Source organism: Mus caroli, unplaced genomic scaffold, assembly GCF_978045245.1.
Source record: "Mus caroli unplaced genomic scaffold, Mus_caroli_1 scaffold_19, whole genome shotgun sequence".
Taxonomy (NCBI): Eukaryota; Metazoa; Chordata; class Mammalia; order Rodentia; family Muridae; genus Mus; species Mus caroli.
This window is the reverse complement of record NW_028227274.1, coordinates 54514072-54537061: the sequence shown is the minus strand read 5'-3', so window position 1 is coordinate 54537061 and position 22990 is coordinate 54514072. Positions and strand designations below refer to the sequence as shown.

The 22990-nt window shown below is 44.0% G+C and overlaps 2 protein-coding genes across 2 annotated transcripts in view; one reads left to right on the top strand and one right to left on the bottom strand.

The window, feature by feature from the left end:
* Positions 1-231: 231 nt before the first annotated feature.
* Phax (phosphorylated adaptor for RNA export) lies at positions 232-13709 on the bottom strand. The gene is made up of 5 exons (XM_021151147.3): positions 13473-13709; positions 10604-11190; positions 6140-6260; positions 1748-1831; positions 232-543 (listed from the first exon to the last, which is right to left on the bottom strand). The coding sequence occupies exons 1-5, from the start codon at positions 13566-13568 to the stop codon at positions 274-276; spliced, it is 1158 nt and encodes a 385-aa protein (XP_021006806.1). The 5' UTR covers positions 13569-13709; the 3' UTR covers positions 232-273.
* Positions 13603-22990, top strand: part of Aldh7a1 (aldehyde dehydrogenase 7 family member A1) — a 50987-nt gene continuing 41599 nt past the window's right edge. The window contains exon 1 of the mRNA XM_021151145.3: positions 13603-13763. The gene's annotated coding sequence lies outside the window, so the exon portion shown is untranslated. The remainder of the gene's footprint in view (positions 13764-22990) is intronic.

The following is a 22990-nucleotide window of genomic DNA, read 5'->3' as shown; positions in this document are numbered from 1 at the left end:
AAACAGTGGGCTGAACAGAGAGGTCACAGCCCCACCCAGGCTAACAGTCAGCACATGCCGCAGAATGAGATTTAACCTGTGCTGTGCACCGTGAGACACAGCCCTCCCTCCACACTGCTGCCGAGGGCACCCGACTGTCCACGTACATCACTACTGCTCAGGAACAGAAACAGCGCCCCTTTCTCTAGTTTCAGTACACAGTAAAGCAACCTCAGTAGAAATGGTAACAACTTTTTAAACAAAGGTTTATTCTTCAAAATGTCCCCAATGTGCTTAGAAGATGTCCAAGTCCTGAGGGTGGTCCACCTCGATGGCCTCCTCAGCATCCAGCTTGGTCTCGCCAGGTCCTTCCTGGGCTTCGTCGAGAGAGGCCAGGGCCTCATTAGTGTCACTTGCAAACGTTTCTCGAGATGTGTCATCATCCTCCTGGAAGTTCAGACTTTTAATAGCTTGTTTCATTTTCTTCCCCAAAAGCTGTGTTCTTCTTTTTCTAGCAGCTTTTTTATTTTCATATTCCTTTTGATTTTCAATGTAGAAAATGTCCTGAAATTAGAAGAGCTTGGGTAAAAAAAAAAATAGCAAACAAGAAACCACTCCATACTATTTGTTACAAGTATCCCAGGAGTCAGGTCTTTACAGTCCAGCCATCTATTTCTCACCACTGAGCAAACTCTGCAGCCTAAGCCAGGATTCTGAAATAGGGAGAGGAACCCCATCACCCAAGCACAGGTAAACTATACTCCTAAGAGGAGCTCAAGGTAACTAGCTTCTATCTGGTATCAGTATTTAAGATTTAAAACATTTGCCTGCATTTCTGTACATGCATCACATGTATAACTAGTGACTACCACAGAGGTCAGAAGAGGGTATCAGAACTCCTGAAGAGTTACAAACAACTGTGGATTACTAAAAACAAACACAAGAAGACATGAAGCTAGGAAGGACACATGTTTGGGAGATCTGGGAGGAGTTGGATAGGAATATGATCAAAATACATTGTATGTATATGCCAAATTCTCAAATAAAATGTAAGTTCAACAAAAAAGCACTTGTTGAACTAAGCAGAGCTGAACACCAGTCTATTTCCAAACAAAACAGAAACAAATGTAAACTAAGAAAGTCACCACTAATGAATCAAGTCAAAAATATATACTCATTTTATACTTCCATTCATTGTTTAAAGTTGAACATTAATAAAGTCTTTAGTTTTAGATGGGCGTGGTGGTGCACGCCTTTAATCCCAGCACTCGGGAGGCAGAGGCAGGTGGATTTCTGAGTTTGAGGCCAGCCTGGTCTACAGAGTGAGTTCTAGGACAGCCAGGGCTACACAGAGAAACACAGTCTTGAAAAACCAAAACCAACCAACCAAACAAACAAAAAAAACAAAATAAAGTCTTTAGTTTAAAATGTTCATTAATAAGGAAAAAGTACTACAAAAAATGTAAAAAAAGGCTGATTTTGGCTCTCAAAGAGAAGAACATTGAACAAAATACATAGGTTTTACTTACTGAAGAAAGGCAATATTGATCCACTATTATTAAAGTACTGAAGATTTGCATCCCTTTTTCTCGTGTTTTAAAGCATGCACTACCACACTTGGCTCTCCTCCATCTTTTGAAATGGGATCTTTCCTAGAACGTGAGGCCATCTTCCTGCCTCTGCTTCTGGGTGTTGGGATTACAAATGTGGGCCCTAAATCTGGCTTTCTGATGCATCGTACAGCCAAGGACACAGTCGTCATCATTACCTTAACCTGTTCCTCGCGGATGCTGGGTGTGTTCTTCAGGAGATTCAGAAAGACTCCACCGGGTGTTCTTCTTCGGCTACCGTTCTACAAAAAGGAATAAAAAAAGTTAGCCAGACACTTCCATAGGCAAAATGAGAATATTTCAAACTTGCCAACTTTGTCTGTGAAGACTGATTACTCACTTAACAGTGTTGAGAGAGAAGTCAGGACCTCTGTCTGCCATGCTAGCAAAGTGCTCAGTCACTGAGCTACAAGCCCAGCTCCTACAGCACGGGCTCCAAGGAGGACCAGGGCACATGTGAAGAGGTACACTTATGGAGACAGCCATTTGAAACCCAGATCTGACTCTATCATTTTATTTTATGACCATTGGTGATTTGACTACATGTACATGAGGATGTCCGATCCCCTGGAACTGGCGTCACAGTCGATTGTGAGCTGCCATGTGCTCTTAACCGTTGAGCTATTTAGCTAGTCCTGTGAGTCTGCTATTAAAATGAGGCAGGTATGGTAGCATATACCTTTAATCCCAGCAACTGGGAGGCCGAAGCAAATGTATTCTGAGTTTTGAAGCCAACCTGGTCTACAGAGTGAGTTCCTGGACAGCCAGGGCTACACAAAGAAATCTTGTTTCGAAAAACAAAACAAAATAAAACAACAAATAAACAAAATAAAACGAAAAAGGACAGTAATGAAATAGAACACAATACTACATCAATCCAAAAAAAAAAAAAAAAAGATAAAGTAGGATATTTAATAACTGTGTTGGCGTTATTACACAGTCATCCATGGTAAAGGAGAGAGATACCGTGGGCTCTGCATTATGGCAGGTTACGAAGGACTCAGCTGGGTGAAATGCTGTACACCAGGTAGATCATGAATTCAAGGCAAGCATGGTCTACACAGAGTTCCAGGTCAACCAGGCAGGGTATACAAGAAAACAAAACTTAGGTTTAAACACACACACACACACACACACACACTACACACAGAAACAGACACATCCTTATTGCTCTGTCTTTTAAGCCTGTCAGACCTCTACCCTGACCTTTTTCTTTTTCTTTTTTTTTAAAGATTTATTTATTATTATATGTAAGTACTCCGTAGCTGACTTCAGACACACCAGAAGAGGGCGTCAGATCTCACTATGGGTGGTTGTGAGCCACCATGTGGTTGCTGGGATTTGAACTCAGGACCTCTGGAAGAACAGTCAGTGCTCTTACCCACTGAGCCATCTCGCCAGCCCTACCCTGACCTTTTTCATTGTATCTTCTTTTGATCTATTTCTTTTCTCATAGTGTATATACTTTATAACACACTTGAATTATATTATTTTTTTAATCAAACAAACAAATACTTAACCTTACGTTTTTCAAGAGAGGCATGCACTCCAGGGCACAGGTGTGGAGGTCAGTGGACAACCTGAGAAGCTGCCTGGTGGTTCATGGGGATGGAACTAGGCATGGGACTCAAGACTTGTCAAGCTTGGCAGCAAAACCAAAACCAAACCTTTCCCGCCAGGCCACCTCAAAGGCCACTTTCGTTTGTTTTGTTTTGTTTTGTCTTCTTCCCCCCAACCCCCCCTCTGAGACAGGTCTCATTATGCAGGCTGGAGAGTCTGAAACTTACTAGGTAGGCCAGCTCAGTGCCTCTCAACTGCTGGGATTACAGGCATGTGTCACTATGCCTGGCTTTATAATTACTACAATAAACTGAGTTTTTCTTGTCTCCAACACCTCTCACTCAGTACAAAGCAGACACTCAGTAATTATTCCAAGAGGACATGTCAAAGTGTCCTTGAAGTTTGTTCCTGTCAATATTCAGAAGACCAGTATTACTAACTCACAGGAACGTGTACTTTCTAAAAAGTTACAATACTAATAAACCTTTAACTTTATGTTCAAGTAAATGAAAATATAAATGTATGATTAATTTTATCTTGTTTTGTTGATGATTTCTATAATTTAAGTTTATGGGCAATTCCCTTCAGCCATTATTATCAGTTCTTTTCGAAAAATTGTCAATTTTGGGTTGGAAAGATGGCTCAGCAGTTAAGAGCATAGACTGTTCTTCCAGAAGTCCTGAGTTCAATTCCCAGCAACCACATGGTGGTTCACAATCATCTGTAATGTGATCTGATGCCCTCTTCTGGTGTGTCTGAAGACAGCAACAGTGTACTCATATACATAAATAAATAACTCAGAAAAAAAAAAAAGTCAGTTTTAAGAATTAGGTGTGATAGTGTGAGCCAGAGAACCCAGAGAGGCCAGGGGCATCTAGTCCCCATGGGGCTGGAGTTAAAGGAGGTGTGAGCCACCTGTACTGGCCGGTTTTGCTTCAACTTGACATAAGCTAGACTTACCAGAGAAGGAGGAAATGCCTTGAGACACACTGAAGGTCCTGAGTTCAAATCCCAGCAACCACGTGGTGTCTCACAACCATTCATAACAAGATCTGACTCTCTCTTCTGGTATGTCTGAAGACAGCTATAGTGTACTTACATATAACAAACAAATAAATAAGTAAATCCTAAAAAGAAAAAAATTAGAAAAAAGAAGGGAAAGCAAGCAAGCAGGCTGAGCAAGTCAGTAGGCAGCATCCCTTTGCATCAGTTCCTGCCTCCAGGTTCCTGCCCCGTTTTAATCACTGTTCAGACTTCCTTCAGTGATAAACAGCAATATGGAAATGTAAGCCAAATAAACTCTTTCCTCCCCAATTTGTCTTTGGTCACAGTGTTTCAAAGCAGCAATAGATTCCCTAACTGGTACATCATCCCACAGGGGTTCTGGGAATCAAACTTGGGCCCTCCCAAGGACACCATGAGATCTTAACCACTGAGCTCTCCCTAACCTCCAATGCTGTCAATCCTGGAGGTTTTTCTCTCTATCCCTATAGCATGTTATCTATGTTACTTATGCTGTGCCTACTGGGTAACAGCACACTGGGTAACTAACTACAAACCAAGAGTAGCAAGCTAAAGGAAGACACGCACCCTTCATCCTCACTTCCCAGTGAAAGCTGAATTAATGAAATCCATAAAACCACTGAGTGCTACTGCCTTTGGCCTTGCCAGAGAACAGAGGCATTTTCCCCACCTCTCCCCCATTAGCGCTATCCCACTCTGGGGCCTTTTCAGGTATCTTTCTTTCCCACCCCCATTACCTTTGAACACATGGGTATATTGTGTATGCATCTACTGACTTACTTTGAAGGCAGGGTTTCGCCCAGGCTGTCCTGAAACCCTCAGCAATCTTTTTGCCTTGGCTTCCTGAATGTTGCGATTTCAGGCTCATCCCATCACACTCAGCTCTGGTTGGGTTTTAATTGGTTAAAATTTATTAATTTAGCCGGGTGTGGTGGCGCACGCCTTTAATCCCAGCACTCGGGAGGCGGAGGCAGGCGGATTTCTGAGTTCGAGGCCAGCCTGGTCTACAAAGTGAGTTCCAGGACAGCCAGGGCTATACAGAGAAACCCTGTCTCGAAAAACCAAAAAAAAAAAAAAAAGATTTATTAATTTATCTTTATGTATGTGAGTGTGCTATCTTCATGTACACCAGAAGGGGGCATCTGATCCTGTTAGATGGTTGTGAGCCATGTGGTTACTGGTATTTGAACAAACTCAGGGCCTCTGGAAGAGCAGCCAGTGTTCTTAACCACTGAGCCATCTGCTATTTGGGTTTTATAATTTTTTTTAAAAGATTTATTTTATTTATGCGAGTACACTATTGCTCTCTTCAGACACACCAGAAGAGGGCGGTGGATCCCATTACAGATGGTTGTGAGCCACCATGTGGTTGCTGGGAATTGAACTTAGGTCCATCTGAAGAGTAGTCAGTGCTCTTAACCGCTGAGCCATCTCTCCAGCCTGGGTTTTATAATTTAACAAGTGTTTTTGTTTTGTTTTGTTTTGTTTTGAAGGCAGGGTCCTGCTCTGTAAATCTGGCTGGCCTCGCGCTAATGCCAGGCACTAAGCTAAGACCTTATGTGGACCATCTCATCGAATCCTCACCATGGAGGATTCATCTTTTTTACATGAAGAGACTGAACACAAGGAATCAAATAATTTAGCTAAATCACAGTTAAGTTGTATTCCAAAACGAAACCCTTTGAACTTGAGTTTTTAATTCCTTCTAGACAACTATCTTAAAATTAAACCTGTAAGAGGCATAATGACACATGCCTGCAACCCCAGCACTGATGAGGTATCCCAAGTCTGTGGATAGCTGGAGCTGTGCACATAGTGAATGAACCCTGCCATCAAAAGGGGAATGTATTTGGGAGAGTGGCATGGGGCACGGGGCACAGAGAGGCAAGTTCGTTTTGCTTAAAAAAAAAAAAAAAAAGAAAAGCCAGATGATAGTACAAAAGCAGAAACAGTAAAAACAGCCTTACCATTATGAAGAGACCACCATTTTGCTCGACTTCAGCTGTTTCCATCAGAAGTTCAATGGCCTTTTTGTTCCCAAGTATCCTCACTACTCGGGCTATCAGGTCCTTCTTGGGTTCCTGCAACCTGATGAGAACACAAAGCACATTTACTACCTGACGAAATCTGCTGTAATCTCCGGTGTAGTTCTTAACTAGAACCCACAGTTTCCTGATAACATCGGCTTCCCTAACTCTCCATCCATCAGCTGTGGAATCGCTGCCATGGGAACAACCTCATCTTCAGTCACACAATAGGACGCTAACCTCAGGCTTCACAGTAACTCTTAAAGTAAGGCTCTTCCTTTGCCTTGCTGGATTATGGCAATTCTGAAAATAAATGAACATGCCAAGCAAGAAGAATAAACCCAACTCTAAATGTACGGATGGTAAACTCCATGCACTTCTGCCAAAACAAATGATACTCACACAATATGTTTTCAGTTATGCTTAACAATTAAGGTTCCAATATCTACAAATGGTTTCCTGAAATAGTTCAATTCTTTTTTTTTTTTCTTTTTTTTTCTTTCTTTTTTTTTTTGGTTTTTCTAGACAGGGTTTCTCTGTATAGCCCTGGCTGTCCTGGAACTCACTTTGTAGACCAGGCTGGCCTCGAACTCAGAAATCCGCCTGCCTCTGCCTCCCAAGTGCTGGGATTAAAGGCGTGCGCCACCACTGCCCGGCTGAAATAGTTCAATTCTAATGGCCCCACCTGATCTGTAAATGCCAATCCTTTCAAATGTTAGATACATACGCATTGTTTTCATTTCATTCTTTACAGATTAAAAATACAGGGAACCCCAAGCATGGTGGCCATTCCTTTAATTCCAGCTCACAGGAAGAAACAGGCAAGTTTCTGTGAGTTCAAGGTCAGCCTGGGCTACACAGTGAAACCTGTCTTAAAAAAAAAACAAAAAACAAAAACCACAAGGGCTGGTGAGATGGCTCAGTGGGTAAGAGCACAGACTGCTCTTCTGAAGGTCTCGAGTTCAAATCCCAGCAACCACATGGTGGCTCACAACCATCCGTAATGAGCTCTGACGCCCTCTTCTATGTCTGAAGTCAGCTACAGTGTACTTATTTATAATAAATAAAATCTTTAAAAAACAACAAACAAAACACAAACAGCAGCAGCAACAACAACAACAGTAAAAACCAATCAACCAACAAAAAAATAAAAACACTAAACAAAATACAGGCAGCTGACTAACTCTTCTAATGGTGTCAGACAGCCGTGGTCCCCAGAAAAGGAAAACAGTGCAGAGCCAGAGTGTGAGGACAGGACTTTGGTTTGTCCTCACAGGAGGCAATGCAATACTGTAGAAAAAACCCATCAGCCCAGGAAAAGCAAGCGGCCAAGGGTTCAGTTTCAGGTCTGACACAAAGTCAGCAACCTCGTGCAGGGGAGGTAACTACTGGGCACAAGGTCCTTATCTCTAAGGAAGACTTTGGTTTCTAATCCTAGATTTCTTTCCAAAATACAAACTCCAAACTTCTATTTAACGTGTATGTCTCATGTTTGATGCCCAGGAGGCCACCAGATCCCCTGAAACCCAGGCCTGATTTTAACACGTTTTAAGATTTTATTGCTGGATGGTGCTGGCATATGCCTTTAGTCTTTGAGTTTGAGGCCAGTCTGGTCTACAGATCAGGTCCCAGGACAGCCAGAGATACACAGAGAAACCCTGACATAAAAAAACCAAAACAAAAAACAACAACAACAAAAAAACAAACAAAAAAACACCAAAAACCAAAACCCCAGAAAAAAAAAACAGAAACAGAAGAGGCTGTTTATTCTATGTGTATGAGTGTTTTGGCTGCCTGTATGCAGTGCACCATGTGCAAGCAGTGCCCGCAGAGCCCAAAAGAAGGGGTTGGATTGCCTGGGATGGCTGGGGTTACAGATGGCTCTGAGCTGCCACGTGGGTCCTGAGAGTCACATGTGGTTCCTCTAAAAGAACAGCCAGTGCTCTTAACTAATGAACCATCTTCCAGCCCCAACCAACTTGACTATTAAAAACCAAAACCAAATTAAACCAGTATTGGTGTTGTCTGAAAAGTAAACACTTGTTTCCTAACACCGATACCCACTTTCAAATATGTGACTAGTGAGTGAGAGCTAATAAAACTTAATCAGAATCAGAAACCAGTGAAAAAAGCATGAATTGTCAACTTAATACCTGTGATGGTTTATCTAGTCTTGGACCAGGGAGTGGCACCATTTGGAGGTGTGACCTGGTTGGAGTAAGTGTGTCACTTTGGGTGTGGGCTTAATACTCTCACCTTAGGTGCCTGGAAGTCAGTCTTCCACTAGCAGCCTTTGATGAAGATGCAGAACTCTCAGTTCTGCCTGTGCCATGCCTGCGTGGATACTGCCACGCTCCCACCTTGGTGATAATGGACTGAACCTCTGAACCCGTAAGCCAGCCCCAAGTAAATGTTGTTTTTTATGTTTTGCCTTGGTGTCTGTTCACAGCAGTAAAACCCTAATTAAGATAATACCTGCCAAAAAATTCTATTTACCCAAAAGAAATGAAAATATATTATCAAGGACTTGCAAGCAAATGTTCATTAATAGCATTCATAATAAATAAATGTAGACTGTCCATCCATTTGTGTCTGGAGAGACACAAATCTACACACATGCAATAAAAGTCAGTATGGTGGTGCATGCTTGTGAGTCCAGCCCTTGAAAGGCAGAAACAAAAGGACCAAGGTTCAAGATCTGCCTTGTTACATAGTACATTTGAAGCCAGCCTGGGCCATGAGAAACCTTTCCAAAACTCCCAAATCACACAAAAAGCCACACTCCTTACATAAATGAAAAAAGGTGAGTAGGCACACTGAGCGGTGCACATTTTTAATTCCAGCACTTGGGAAGCAGAGGCAAGCAGTTATCTCGTGAGCTTGAGGCTGGTCTGGTCTATGTATTTAGCTCAGTGGTTCGTTCAACAATGCAACAATTTACACACTGGATTCCAGGTACAAAGTGAGGCCACTTCAAAAACAGGAGGAGAAAAGCCGGGCGTGGTGGCGCACGCCTTTAATCCCAGCACTCGGGAGGCAGAGGCAGGCGGATTTCTGAGTTCAAGGCCAGCCTGGTCTACAGAGTGAGTTCTAGGACAGCCAGAGCTACACAGAGAAACCCTGTATAAACCAAAACCCCAAACCAAACAAAACAAAACAGGAGGAGAGTGTCAATTAGTTCCTGCTGCAATGTAAGTTGATCTTACAAATGAAGAAATGAGCCAGACAGAGTGGTGCAGGCCTTTACTCCCTGAACTTGGGAAGCAGGGGCAGGTGTATCTCTGAGTTCAAGGCTAGCCTGGTCTCAGAGAGAAACCCTATGTTGAAGAAAAAGGAAAAATTGCATAAAACCGTATACTGCATGGCTAATCTGTGTGGTGAATTTACAAGGACAATCTGCTTGTCTGGGAAGGAGACCAGGGTTCCTAATAATAAATAGATACATGGATGTGGACACTAAGGATTTATCGGGTGACGGTGAGAAAAGGTTTGAAAAGCAACAGCTTTTTAAAATAAAGCAAGGGTTGTAAAACTGGATAAATCTGCCTCACATGGGGTGTGTGTGGGAGACCTGAAAAATGAACGGCTATCATGTTAATATAAATATGTGATTATTTATAATTATAAATATATAATATTTATCATATATTAACGTATCAGTCATTTTATTTTCCACCTTCAAATACAACATTGAAAAATTATATCCATGTCTTTCTTTCTTTCTGTCTGTCATTGTTTTTTTTTTTTTTTTTTTTTTGGTAGGGGGAGCTGTGTTGTGGCACAGATGTGGAGGTCAGAAGAGAACTCGCAGTCGTCAGTTCTCTACTTCCACGTGAGACCAGGGATCAAACTGACACCAGGCTGGGCCGCAAGTGCCTTTACCAACGTGAGCCACCTTGCCAGCCCCATCTTATTAATTTTTTCCCCCTTTTGAGACAATGTCATGTAGCCCAGGCTGGCATCAAACTCACTGTGTACTTGAGAATGGGTGCTGGGATTACAGGCATGTAATATAGCTATGAGGTGCTAAGGATGAACTCAGGGCCTCATACATGTTGGGCAAGCACTGTACCAACTGAGCTAGTCTTCAGCTCAAAGTTATCTTTAAAAGACACAAACGCATTCAGAGCCAAATATGCCCTGGGTTAATTCCATTAAGGAAAAACAAATAAACCAACAAACCAAACCAAAACCCTCAGCCAGGTGTGGCACACATCTTTAGTCTCAGCTCTGGGAGGCTTCAGAGGCAGGTGGATCTCTGAGAGTCTGAGGCCAGCCTTGCCTAGCAAGCTCCAGGAAATACAGAGAGACCCTGTCTCAGCAAAACAAAACCCCAGAAAGGAACACATTTACTGTCTAGCTTATTTCCTGTCAGTGTCAGGCATATGCTGCAGTGCTCCTCACCTGAAGGCGATCTCATCGGCCACTTTCTCAGGAGCATCCTCTTCTGTGATCTCATAGCGCCCTTTGTAGTTCATTTCCACTCTGTTACCCAGCCTGTCTCTGACAGGTCGTTTCCGCTTGAGGTGACCTTGCCCATTCTCCTCTTCCTTGGACTCTGGCTTTTTGTCACCATGCATATATTCATCTAGATCTTTGTCCAATTCCTTTGTGTACTCTTGCGATTCCTTCTTAGCAAGTTTCTTAGCAAGCAAATAGTTATAGGTCTCAGACTGCCTGCTTCTGTCGAGGGTGCCCTCCATGCCCAGGATGCCGAGTTCAGTGGCCACCGCGTCTTGATTCTGTTCCTGGAGCACCGCGCCCCAGATGTTGTTCACCTTCTTTCCGCCGTTGAGAGCCGTTTTCTGACCACTTGGTCCAAATGGGAAGGGCTCTGGCTTGGGAGGGGGATTATGACACTTCTGCCGCTTGCGTTTCCAAAGAGAGCAATCCTCATCGGAGTCTAGACTCTCCTCGCTGGAGTCCACATGTTTAACAGTCCGATAATGTGACACTGGTGCGCACGCAGCACTGCCCCCACCTAGGACTTTCTGCAAGCCAAAGACATGACAGTCAGTTCCACAGGACATTAATTCCACCTACCCCCGACTATTTTCCATAATGACGTAGATTGTGCATGCCTGTGATCCCAGTGACCCAGAGGCTAAGGCAGGAGGATCAGGACAACGTAGGTCACACCACTGTGTTCAGGCCCGCGTCTAAGCTGTGCATAGAGACCTTGTTAAGGAGAAAGAGTGTAGTACTCAACTGGAGCATCTACAACAATCACGCTCCTAAGACAGCTAAATTAAATGAACTTGGTTTTGAAAGATCTCCTTCTAAAAACTTAGTAAAGCTTTTACTTCTCATCTTCCAAGACAAGGATGCGTGAGAATGACACACACAGTAATTGTGGCTGGCAGCTAAGACAAATTCTGTTGGGGCTGGCGAGATGGCTAAGCAGTTAAGAGCACTGACTGCTCTTCCAGAGGTCCTGAGTTCAATTCCCAGCAACCACATGGCAGTTCACAACCATCTGTAATAGGATCCGATGCCCTCTTCTAGTGTGTTTGAAGACAGAGACAATGTACTCACACACATAAATACTAAAACAAAACAAAACTCTGTTATCTTTTCTAGTTGGATATATCAACGTCTTTTCTATGTTTTTTTTGGCTACTCCTTTAAGATCTGATGGTGTAGCAAGGTTTGGTGAACACATCCTTAAATCTCAGCACTCTAAGGCAGCAAAGGCAGGCAAATCTCTGTGAGTTCAAGACCAGCCAGAGCTACATAGTTCTTGGGTCAGCCAAGGCTATATAGTGTACACCCCTCAAGTGTCCCTATTACAATCAATTAATCAATCAACCAACCAACCAATCAAAACTGATGGTAAGCTCCTGCTAGGAAGAATCCCAGACATATTCATTTTAACTGCAGGTTTCACCAGGGGCAGTGGGGCACACCTGTAATCAGAGCTCAGGAGGCCGAGGCAGGAGGACCCTGGTTTTGAGGTCACTGTGGGCCATGAAGAGACCCAGCCTCAAAACACCAACCAACCCTGAAAATTCAGATTTCACGGCACTATGTTAACCAAATTATTAATGCAAAAAAAAAAAAATCCAAGGGACTTAAAAATAAGAACATAGTATTAATTTTCTAAGACATCTACACCTGAAGGTAATTGCTTAAAAATTTGCCACATGGTAGCGACCCAAATTTACAAAGTATAATATGATGTCCCAAAATATCCATCACTTTAAGCATTTATCATTTCATTAGGTAAAGAAGAGTCAAAATCCTCTTATTTGTGGGCGTGTGTGTGTGTGTGTGTATTATACTTGGCTTCTGGGTACCGGGGATTGAACTCAGGGCGTCCTACATGGTAGCCAGGCATGCTACCCATCTAGCTACACCCCTCTCCTTCTTGCAGCTAGTCTGCAGTACACACTATTGTTAACTAGTTCCCCCTACAGTGCAAGAAAGCACCTGAACTTACTACTTCTTCTAACTGTGTCCTCCGTCTCTGCTTTTTATAAGAAACACATAACCAAGCATCTGTTGAAGTCCTCCAGAGTTAACTGCTAACACTGGCCAGGCTTTACAGTGTGCAGTAAGTATTATGTATGCACTGCTCTCAGCAGTGTGGTGTGCCAATGCTAGCTAGCTCCACCGCAACACCAAAACACAGCTAAATAAATAAATAGTTTTGCGACGGTGCCTAGGCTTAAGTGCAGGTGGACTGGCAGGAAAGCCTTCTGAGGGAATGAAAAGGAATCTCAACAAAGTCTCAGAAAATTAGGACGCTGCCTAGAGTCACGATGCTGTACGTCTGTGATCTCCCAACACTGCTGGAGGATGAAAGGCAGGACCACAGCTCAGGTGCCAGGGCAGCCTGGGATTCACAGCGAGATGCCGCCTACAACCCTGGACGGCTGAAACAAAGCCTTGATGCCTCCACGCTGCTCGTGAAAGCTGACTAAGCTCGAAGGTGGATGGAGGAGGCATCAAAGACCCGGCCCCGAGCACGCCAAGAGCTCCTTATCTACTAAGGCAAAAACGAGCAGTTGCATGTCTCCGTCCCCACGTTCTATGTCTGGACAAAAAAATAAAAAATCTGTCTCCCGGGGCGGCTGTGCAGGAGTGGGGAAGCTGGGAGAAGCGGGAACCGCCAGGGAGGGAGGGATGCTCGCCCGATCCGGGATGCCGCGAGGCCGTCCGCCGGGGCCCCGCGGCCTCCGACTCAGTGCATTCCCGAGCCCGCCCGCGCCTCTCATTCCCGCCGCGCTTCCCCGGGCGTCCAGCCCCGTCTCCCGCGCGCCCCGTCGCTCACCGCCATTTGCAGAGGCCTATCGCTGGGGACGACCGTCATGTCGGAATCCGAGTCGGATAGCTGCCCCTCTTCCATGTCGCCAGCTTCCAGCGCCATCTTCCCGCGGCGCGTAGGGTCAGGAGAGCGCTTCCGGCGGGCGGCGGAGGAGGGAAGGCCTTAGGGCGGTGCTGCGGCGCCCCCGTGCGGGCGAGCGCTAGGGCGGCGCCTCCGCAGGCCCGGGCGAGCGTCACCATCACAAAACTCAGCGCTGGGAGGCGAGTTCCGCGCAGCCCAGCGGTTTCCCTACGGAAGGTAAGGCAGCGCTTCGGGTTCCGCCCTGACCTCCCGCCTCTCACCCGGATGCTCTGCACAGGCCTTCCGGCTGCCTTGTTCTTGTTGTTGTTGTTGTTGTTGTTGTTATTGCTGTTATTTTATTTTTTTCCGCTTCCACCTCAGCTCCCCGCCAAGCTCCGCTCTCCCGGTTGGCGCGCGTGGCTGTACATTATGGTCACTGGCCCGCTTGGATTTCTGGGCTACCTTTGTTGCCGCCGCTTTTTCTGAGTCTCCCTTAGGCTAAAGTAACTAAGCCCTTATTCCAGAGATATTAAAATGGTCCGTCTTGCCCCGGGGTACTTGGTTAGTCAGGATTAAAATAGTATTAAAGTGCTGTTAATTACAGGCCTTTATTGTTTTAATGTTTATGTTTTCCTTTATCCTAAGCCGGTGGAGGCCAGGGCAATTTGACCCTCTATTTTGCAAGAAATAAATCATGTTACTTACTGCCATGCCTCTACACCATGAGCTTTGACCCTCTCAAACCTCTTTTATTAAATATATACATGCATACATACATACATATGCACATACACACATACATACACATACACACACACACACACACAAACACACACACACACACACCTACATCATGCTCCATTTTCAATTTGAGATGGTTTAGCGCTCAATTACAGGTCAACAGCTACCTACCGACACCCTCCCCTTCCACACCCATGTCTTCCTTTAGATGGCCCCTGGTGCCTGCCTGTCTAGGCAATCTCAGTTTATCCTAGGGTTGAAAAGTTACAGGCACTCTGCCATGTGACAGAACCCATGATTGGAAAAGGAGAGAATCCTAAGACCCAGGATATACAATATATAAGGCCTTGTGTTCTGAACCAAAAGATTGGGGAATTTGGGGAGGGTGAGAGCAAAGGTTGTGTAGCTCTTTGGAATACCAGCATATAGGAAAAGAGCAGGACGTTTTTGCAATTAGGGCCTTTAAAAATCACCGTTTCAGGCTGGAGAGATGGCTCAGTGGTTAAGAGCACTGACTGCTCTTCCAAAGGTCCTGAGTTCAAATCCCAGCAACCACATGGTGGCTCACAACCATCAGTACAGCTACAGTGTACTCTATACATAAAGTAAATAAATAGATTTTTAAAAAATCACTGTTTCATGCTAAACTGGTATACCACTCATTATAGTAGGCTGGCATCAGTGTCTGCAGAATTGTAAAATAAAACCTTTGCAACTTTCCCTAGTCCCTTGAATTTGTGATTACAATGTGAGGGTTCTGTTTCTCACAAAATTGACAGGTTTTCGTCCTTTCCCTGGTGACCTAAGTGAAGGACAGTCAGCTAAGCAACTGACTATCTTCATGCCAGCCCAGCAGTTTAAAACATTCCGTAGACGCACAGCCACATGATGGGGCTAAGGAGTGTTCAAGCTCATGTTGCTGAGTGTGAATCTTTTCTCACAGGCTTATGCCGAGTGGTTGCTGAGGAGTAGGCAGTACATTTGCAGTCATGCAGTCTCTGAGTCCCCAGCAGCAAGGGCTAGTGGGGACAAGGCGGGCAGTGAATGGGTTTCGTATTGTGAGGAAGGAATATGTGGCTTCGACCGATACTCAGAACCTAGCTTTCTCTGAGTCAGTCCCCAACATAACTGCAATCCTGGACCTGTCTGCCTTTTTGTGTGCAGTTACAACACCTCATAACCAGTTCTCTCATGCACTGGGGTTCCTGGAAAGTACTGAGATCTTTTTCATTTTCCCTTATGGATCTGTTATTCCAACATCATTTGTTTAAAATACTTGGCCCACTGCATAGCTATTTGTTAAATCACATATACTTACCATGTAGAAGGCCCTGGGTTTGATTCTCTCTCCCTCTTTCACTCTCTCTCTCTCTTTTTTTTTTTTTTTTTTTTTTGTTTTTTGTTTTTTGAGACAGGGTTTCTCTGTGTAGCCCTGGCTGTCCTGGAACTCACTTTGTAGACCAGGCTGGCCTCGAACTCAGAAATCCTCCTGCCTCTGTCTCCCGAGTGCTGGGATTAAAGGCGTGCGCCACCATGCCCGGCTACTCTCTCTCTCTCTCTTTTTTTTTTTTTTTTTAAGATTTATTTATTTATTATATGTAAGTACACTGTAGCTGTCTTCAGACACTCCAGAAGAGGGCGCCAGATCTCGTTACGGATAGTTGTGAGCCACCATGTGGCTGCTGGGATTTGAACTCTGGACCTTTGGAAGAGCAGTCGGGTACTCTTACCCACTGAGCCATCTCACCAGCCCTCTCTCTCTCTCTCTCTCTCTCTCTCTCTCTCTCTCTCTCTTAAACACACACACACACACACACACATACACCAAACAGAAACAAAAGAACAATATAACTAGAGCATGTAAGTCCCCTTTGAATGCTCCATTCTGCTCCACTGAGCTGTTTGTTTACCTTAGGGCCAATATCATCTTGTCTTTAATACTGCACCTTACACTAAGCATATTGAGCCTACAGATCAACTTGGAGAGAACTGATTCCTTAGGTTTTGAAACAACATTCATGCTATAGCTCTCCATTATCTGAGTGTCTTATTCAGGGTTTCTATTCCTGAACAAAACATCATGATCAAGAAGCAAGTTGGGGAGGAAAGGGTTTATTCAGCTTACACTTTCATGCTGCTGTTCATCAACCAAGGAAGTCAGGACTGGAACTCAAGCAGGTCAGGAAGTATTAGCTGATGCAGAGGCCATGGAGGAATGCTGCTTACTGGCTTGCTTCCCCTGGCTTGCTCAGCTTGCTTTCTTATAGAACCCAGGACCACCAGCCCAGGGATGGCACCACCCACCATGGGCCCTCCCTCATTGATCACTAATTGAGAAAATGCCTTACAGCTGGATCTCATGGAGGCATTTCCTCAAGGGAGGCTCCTTTCTCTGTGATAACTCCAGCTTGTGTCAGGTTGATAGCCAGAACCAGGCAGTACACTGAGTTTTCATTTCCTATAACCATGTTTTAGTCTTCTGTTCCAGCTAATTCCAAACATGTTTAACCACATTTAAATTCAACTCCTGATACCACAAAATCATCTTTATTGAAATATAACTCACAAAATTTATAAGCTTTATATGCTCAAATCATTGGCAAATGAGTAAAAGATGCAAGCACTACAATTATGATAAAGCTGAAAACCTAAAAAGTCGTGCTTTTGACATTTGCCCATGATTTTATGAGAACGTGTTGTGTCCGGCCAGCAGATCACAGTCTGGGTTCTAGCCTGGAAAGGCATTTTGGAGACCTGGAAGAGAAGAGGGGCTAGCCGACGAGAGAAAGAAATGCAGCTAAGACAGGCAGATTCTGATCAACGCTCAATTTTACTGTTCCGCACACAGTTATGAAGCAGGGGAAGGGGGCCCAATTCCCACCAAATAATCTCGGGGTCCAGTAGCAGGGTGACCACGTGTATGGCTCCAAACAGCAAAGGGCAGGTTCCAGCAGTGGGCATGGCAGAACGATTGAGCGGGAAGCTCCACCCCTGAGCAAGCAGGTTTCAGGCTGGGGGAGGGGAGGCTACAAGAACTGCAAAGATGCTTCTACCGTTTATTTAATCACCAATTAATAAGTATTTTAGTTGAAGACAAGCAAATCTGATGCTTGGCTTGTTGGTCTTTGTGATTTATAGTTTGTATTTGTCAGAGTTCACAGAGAGACAATAATCTATATTTAGAGAAAGTTTTACAGTTAGAATGAATGTGTGAATTGGCTCATGTGACTATGGTGACAGAAATCACACAATTTTCCATCTGTGGACTAGAGAGATTTAGTGGGCTACTCCTGATTTGAATTTGAAGGCTTAAAAAAGAGGACTCCCCCCATACCCCTGTGCAAAAAAGGTCAGGCACTTGCCTTTAATCCCAGTACTCGGGAGACAGAGGGTAGCAGATCTTTGTGAGTTCGAGGACTACAGAGCAAGTTCCAGGACAGTTAAGGCTACACTGAGAAATCGTCTCAAACAAACAAACAAAACCAACCAACCAACCAAATGGGGGAGGGGGGAACTATGGTAAATATTTTAGTCCAAGTCTATTATAATATGGATATTGATCTCTAAAGGTGTTTTGTTTAGTTTTGCTTTGTTTTTGGAGAGAGGGGGGGGGGGCTTGGCTAGCCTGGCTCACAGAGATCTACTTGTCTCTGCCTCCTGCCCAAGTGCTGAGATTAAAGGCATATGCCACCCAGGCAGGGTTCTTACTTTGAGGGGCTTGTTTCTAGAATATGTAAGAGATGCTGGGCTGGGAGATGGCTCATTAGGGAAAGTGCTTGCTGTGCAGAAGTGAGACCCGGAGCGCCCGCTTCAGTCCCGAGTGGGCATAGCAGCTCACCTGTGATCCTAGCACTTAGGAGGGACAGGAGAGTCCCAGAGGATGCTGATTAGCTAGATGAACTGGATCATCAAACCCTGGGTTTATGTGAGAGATGCCTCAATATTTAAGATGGAGCGTGCTGGAGGAAGATACTCAATATTGATGATCTCTGTCTTTCACGCTCATGTGAACTCATAAAATTTATCCTGGCAGAACCGAGAATATTTCAAAGAGCTGTCTCTTTATCTAAATCTGTAAATCTATCGGAAGGTTGAAACACTAGGAAATTTCCCCAGAGATCTCATGCTGGAAAAAGGAGAAGGCACCAACCAGAGGGGGAGCTGGAAAAAAGATCCTCCACAGTTCTAGCTTGGCTGACTTTATAGTATGAGACTGAAGCCCAGACAGTGATGGGTAAATGAATGGTGTGCAGACCACACCTTGGTCCCGACTCTTTAGATGCACATATTCTGGGACCTCTATTTATACTTAAATCTCATCTTGGGACCCTAAGACTGGCTTTAGGGGAAGTCATTGGATCTCTTTGTCCCTCTCCCCAATGTGGTTGCATTGACTATATCTCCCTTTTCTGATTTTTACTATTAACTTAGCTATTACTATTAAATTGGCTAATTTAAAAAATATTTATTTATTTATGCATTTATTTATTATGTATACAGCATTCTGCCTGCAGGCCAGAAGAGGGCACCAGCTTTCATTGTAGATGGTTGTGAGCCACCATGTGGTTGCTGGGAATTGAACTCAGGACCCCTGGAAGAGCAGCTAGTGCTCTTAACCTCTGAGACATCTCTCCAGCCCTTAAATTGGCTAATTTTTAATATTAATTGGCATCTCAAGGATGAGTGGCCAAACTTGAACTTTTGAAGCACAGACTGTGACCCCCAAGTTTGATAAAACACACACGTGCCCACATATATGTGAGCATGCATACACAAATGAAAAAAAAAAAAAGAAGAAATGCTTATGATTTTATAAGTCTGACTTTTAAAACATGTTCCAATTCAACAGACTGTTCTTTTAGATGTTACTGTCTTTTACCCCAGCTTGGGTCCATTTTCCTTCTCAGGATTATGGAACCGAGCATCAACTGAGCAGAAAAGAGACTTCTTTTTGGCTAAGAGCAAGACAAATGGAAGATAAACTTTCAAATCAGTTTTGCAATTCTTGGGCACTGAGAAGTACCAGGTGTAGACTATACAAGTGAGGAAGACAGATAGGCCTAAAAAGCAGGGAGGAATATTCATATTTTTTTCAGATATCAGCTCGTGAGCATTCTGGAGTTTAGGTGCCACTTCTTTCTCCCCCTTTTCTTTTCTCCTTTCCCCCTTTTCTTTTTTTTTTTTTTTTGGTTTTTCGAGACAGAGTTTCTCTGTATAGCCCTGGCTGTCCTGGAACTCACTTTGTAGACCAGGCTGGCCTCGAACTCAGAAATCCGCCTGCCTCTACCTCCCGAGTGCTGGGATTAAAGGCGTGCACCACCACGCCTGGCTCTTTCCCCCTTTTCTATTTGTGACTGTTGCCTCGGTAATTGTCAAATGTCACCACTCTGGTGGGGAGACCTAGACCAGCAGTGCTTCCCCATAGCCTGAGGGATCTCGCCGGAGGGATATGGATTCAGGTAAAAAACCCTTGACAGCAGAGAGGAAAAGAATTCCAGGACCAGTCAGAGAGAAATAACGCTAGCAAGCTTGGTAAGATGGTGCATACTTCAGATTGAATGCTGGCCACTGTGAGAGTGGAGAGAAGGGCGGGCCACAAGATGGGCTGAGCTCAACAGCGTTCATTCAGCTTTTCTGTCTTCACAGAGGATCATGGGATTGCAACTTTGTTACATTACTCAGAGAAAAGTAACTTACAACAAGGTCTAAAGATGAAGATTAAGAATGAAATAAAAACGCATGTTCCTACTTGTCCTACATTAAAGAATTTCTTTGTGTAAAGGAAATTTTTCTTTTTCAAGATTTATTTATTTTATGTATATGAGTACACTGTAGCTGTACAGATGGTTGTGAGCCTTCATGTGGTTGTTGGGAATTGAATTTAGGACCTCTGCTCACTCAGGTCTGCCCCCACTCGCTCACGATAAAGATTTATTTATTATTATAAATAAGTACACTGTAGCTGTCTTCAGACACACCAGAAGAGGGCATCTGATCTCATTACGGGTGGTTGTGAGCCACCATGTGGTTGCTGGAATTTGAACGCAGGATCTTTGGAAGAGCAGTCAGTGAGCTTAACCTGAACCATCTCTCCAACCCTGCAATTTTTCTTTTTGTAAAGGGATTTTTACCAGGTACATTGTTTAAATTTAAAGAGAGAGGAGTGCTAATGTAGTAAAATTCAAACGTACAAACCTTCTCGCCCTAAACTGCTTAGGTCATTTGTTTTCAAAGTCCTTCCTTGCCTTTGGGAAAATAAGCTTTGTCTCTGTAGGCCATCTGTTCCTGGTTTTTGGTTTTGTTTTTTTTTTTCAGTAGTGTTGAAATTTTTTTGTCAGCAGGAAACATAAACCGGATTTTAGGGTGAGGGCTTAAATAACAAAGTTTTAAGGTTATCATTTGGGCAAAATCTCAATTCTTGCATTGAATTTTTACACTTTGCAATCTTTGTTCTCTCTCTGACTCTGTCTCTGTCTGTGTCTCTGTCTCTGTCTCTGTCTCTGTGTGTGTCTCTCTCTCTTTGGATCTCTCTCCTTGTTTTGTTTTGTTTGTTTTTTGAGACAGGGTTTCTTTGTGTAGCCCTGCTAGCCTAAAACTTGCTCTGTAGACCAGGCTGGCCTCAGACTCAGAGATCTGCCTGCCTCTGCCTCCTGAGCACTGGGATTAAAGGCCACTGCCATGCCCAATTACAACTGGCTTTTCAGCAATGGACATGACCAGAAAAGTGTGGTAAACAACTTTTCTCGTTCATGGTCCTCTAATCATGCCTTTCCATGAGCCTGAAAGCAATACTGCCAGTACTTGGCCACAACCTCTAAAATTATGAGCCAAAAGAAATCTTTCTTCTTTAAAGTCGGTTTTCTCTGGTGTGGTTTCACTGTCAAAAAGTGACTGACTTAGTGAATGTTAAGACAACACTCTCCCCTCTCCTTCCTATGCATTCTGCTACCAGCTGGCTAGGGAGGCAGACATAAGCCTGAAGCTTCCACCCTCCTGGTAATCAGCTGTACACTAAAGCCTTTGCTGTCGTATTAGCGCAACAGCTAAAGACTAAGGGGTGGGCTGGGCTGTGGCGGTGGTAGAGACTTTCGGGTGCCTTCCTGTGGCTGCAGAGGACTTTGGAAATCTGCTGATTATGATGGTCTTGAAATCTTGAAGTTAGTTGCTCTTCCCTTGGTGCCCTCAGCGCTAAGGGAGGAAGGTCACCGGCTTCAGATAAACACTCCTTAAATGATTGCTCTGCTGAAGTGTGGAGTGGAGCAGGGGGAGTGTGATCTAAAATGCCACCGCAGTGTAGGGAGGAGACACATAAGCAGTGAAGGCAAAGACTCAAGGCCTTCCTACCGCGTTTACAGTGACCCTGAAGATAGTTGCAGAGGAGTCAAGGCTTTGGAGAATAGCAGCTTTAGCATCCCGGTGACATTTCTAACTGTGGCATTGTGTGGGTTCTGTGGATAGCTAAGGATATAACTAAACACTTTGTCACAGCAAAGATTTATTTTTTTAATTTTTTTTCTAAGAGTTTTAGCTCTTTAAGGTCTGCAGTATTTTGAATTAGTTGCATATGATGGTAATTAAGAGCGTTAGCCCTTGGCGGGGCAGACACTTTTAGGGGACAAGATCATAGGCTTACTAGGGAAAAGCTGCTGTCCCCTTACAAGATTGGTAATGTGACGACAATTTTATTTTCATTTTTAATGTGTGTGTGTGTGTGTGTGTGCACACGCAGGCCTCCAGATGCCTTCAGAGGTCAGAGGTCAGATCCCTTAGAGCTGGAGTTACTGGCCACTGGAGCTATAAGCCGCCCAGGGTGGGTGCTGGAAATCAAACTTAAGTCTTCTGTAAGAGCATGAAGTGCTCTTGACTGCTGAGCCATGTTTCTAGTCCCAAATCTCCGTCTTTGATTTTCACTATTACTTGTCTTTTTATTTTTATTAAAAACTTAAATACATTTATTTTTTAGTGTGTGGGTGTGTGTGGGCAAGTGTATGCATAAGCGCCTGCCATAACTCATGTGTACAGGTCAGAGGACGACCTGCTAGAGTCTTTTCTCTCCTACCAGGTGGTGCTGGGGATTGAACTCAGGTCATCGGGCTTGGCTTCAAGTGCCTATGCCCTTTAAACCATTTATTTGTCTTTTTAATTGTCCTACCGAGGACAGTTTGACCCTATATTGTTATGATGGTTGGGGGTGCGATGGGCTGTGGTGGTGGTGGTGGTGGTTCTGACTCCACAAGTCCTTGTAACAAACTATTCCACACCCCCAGCTCACTAGGGTGTGGCTTTGAGGTGACCTCACTATTGTAACAAACTATTCCACACCCCCAGCTCACTAGGGTGTGGCTTTGAGGTGACCTGGAGTACACTTTGCTCATTAAAATGGCAAATTCTCCACTCACAGGAGTTAAGTGTTTGTCATTCCCTTTAAAAAGTGTATTTTTATACATTCTTAATATGTATTTCATATATTCTCTGAGAACATTTTATATATATGTATTTGATCATATCACCCCCACCAGCTCCTCTGAGCCATCCTTTTTTAAATGTATGCTTAAGAACCTTCATGTATTTTCTTTCTTTTTTAAAAATAATTTATTTTTATTATGTTCATTGGTGGGTTTTGCCTGCATGTTTGTCTGTGTGAGGTTATCAGGTCTCCTGGAACTGGAGTTATAGACAGTTGTGAGCCACCTTGTGTGTCCTCTGGAAGAGCAGTCAACGCT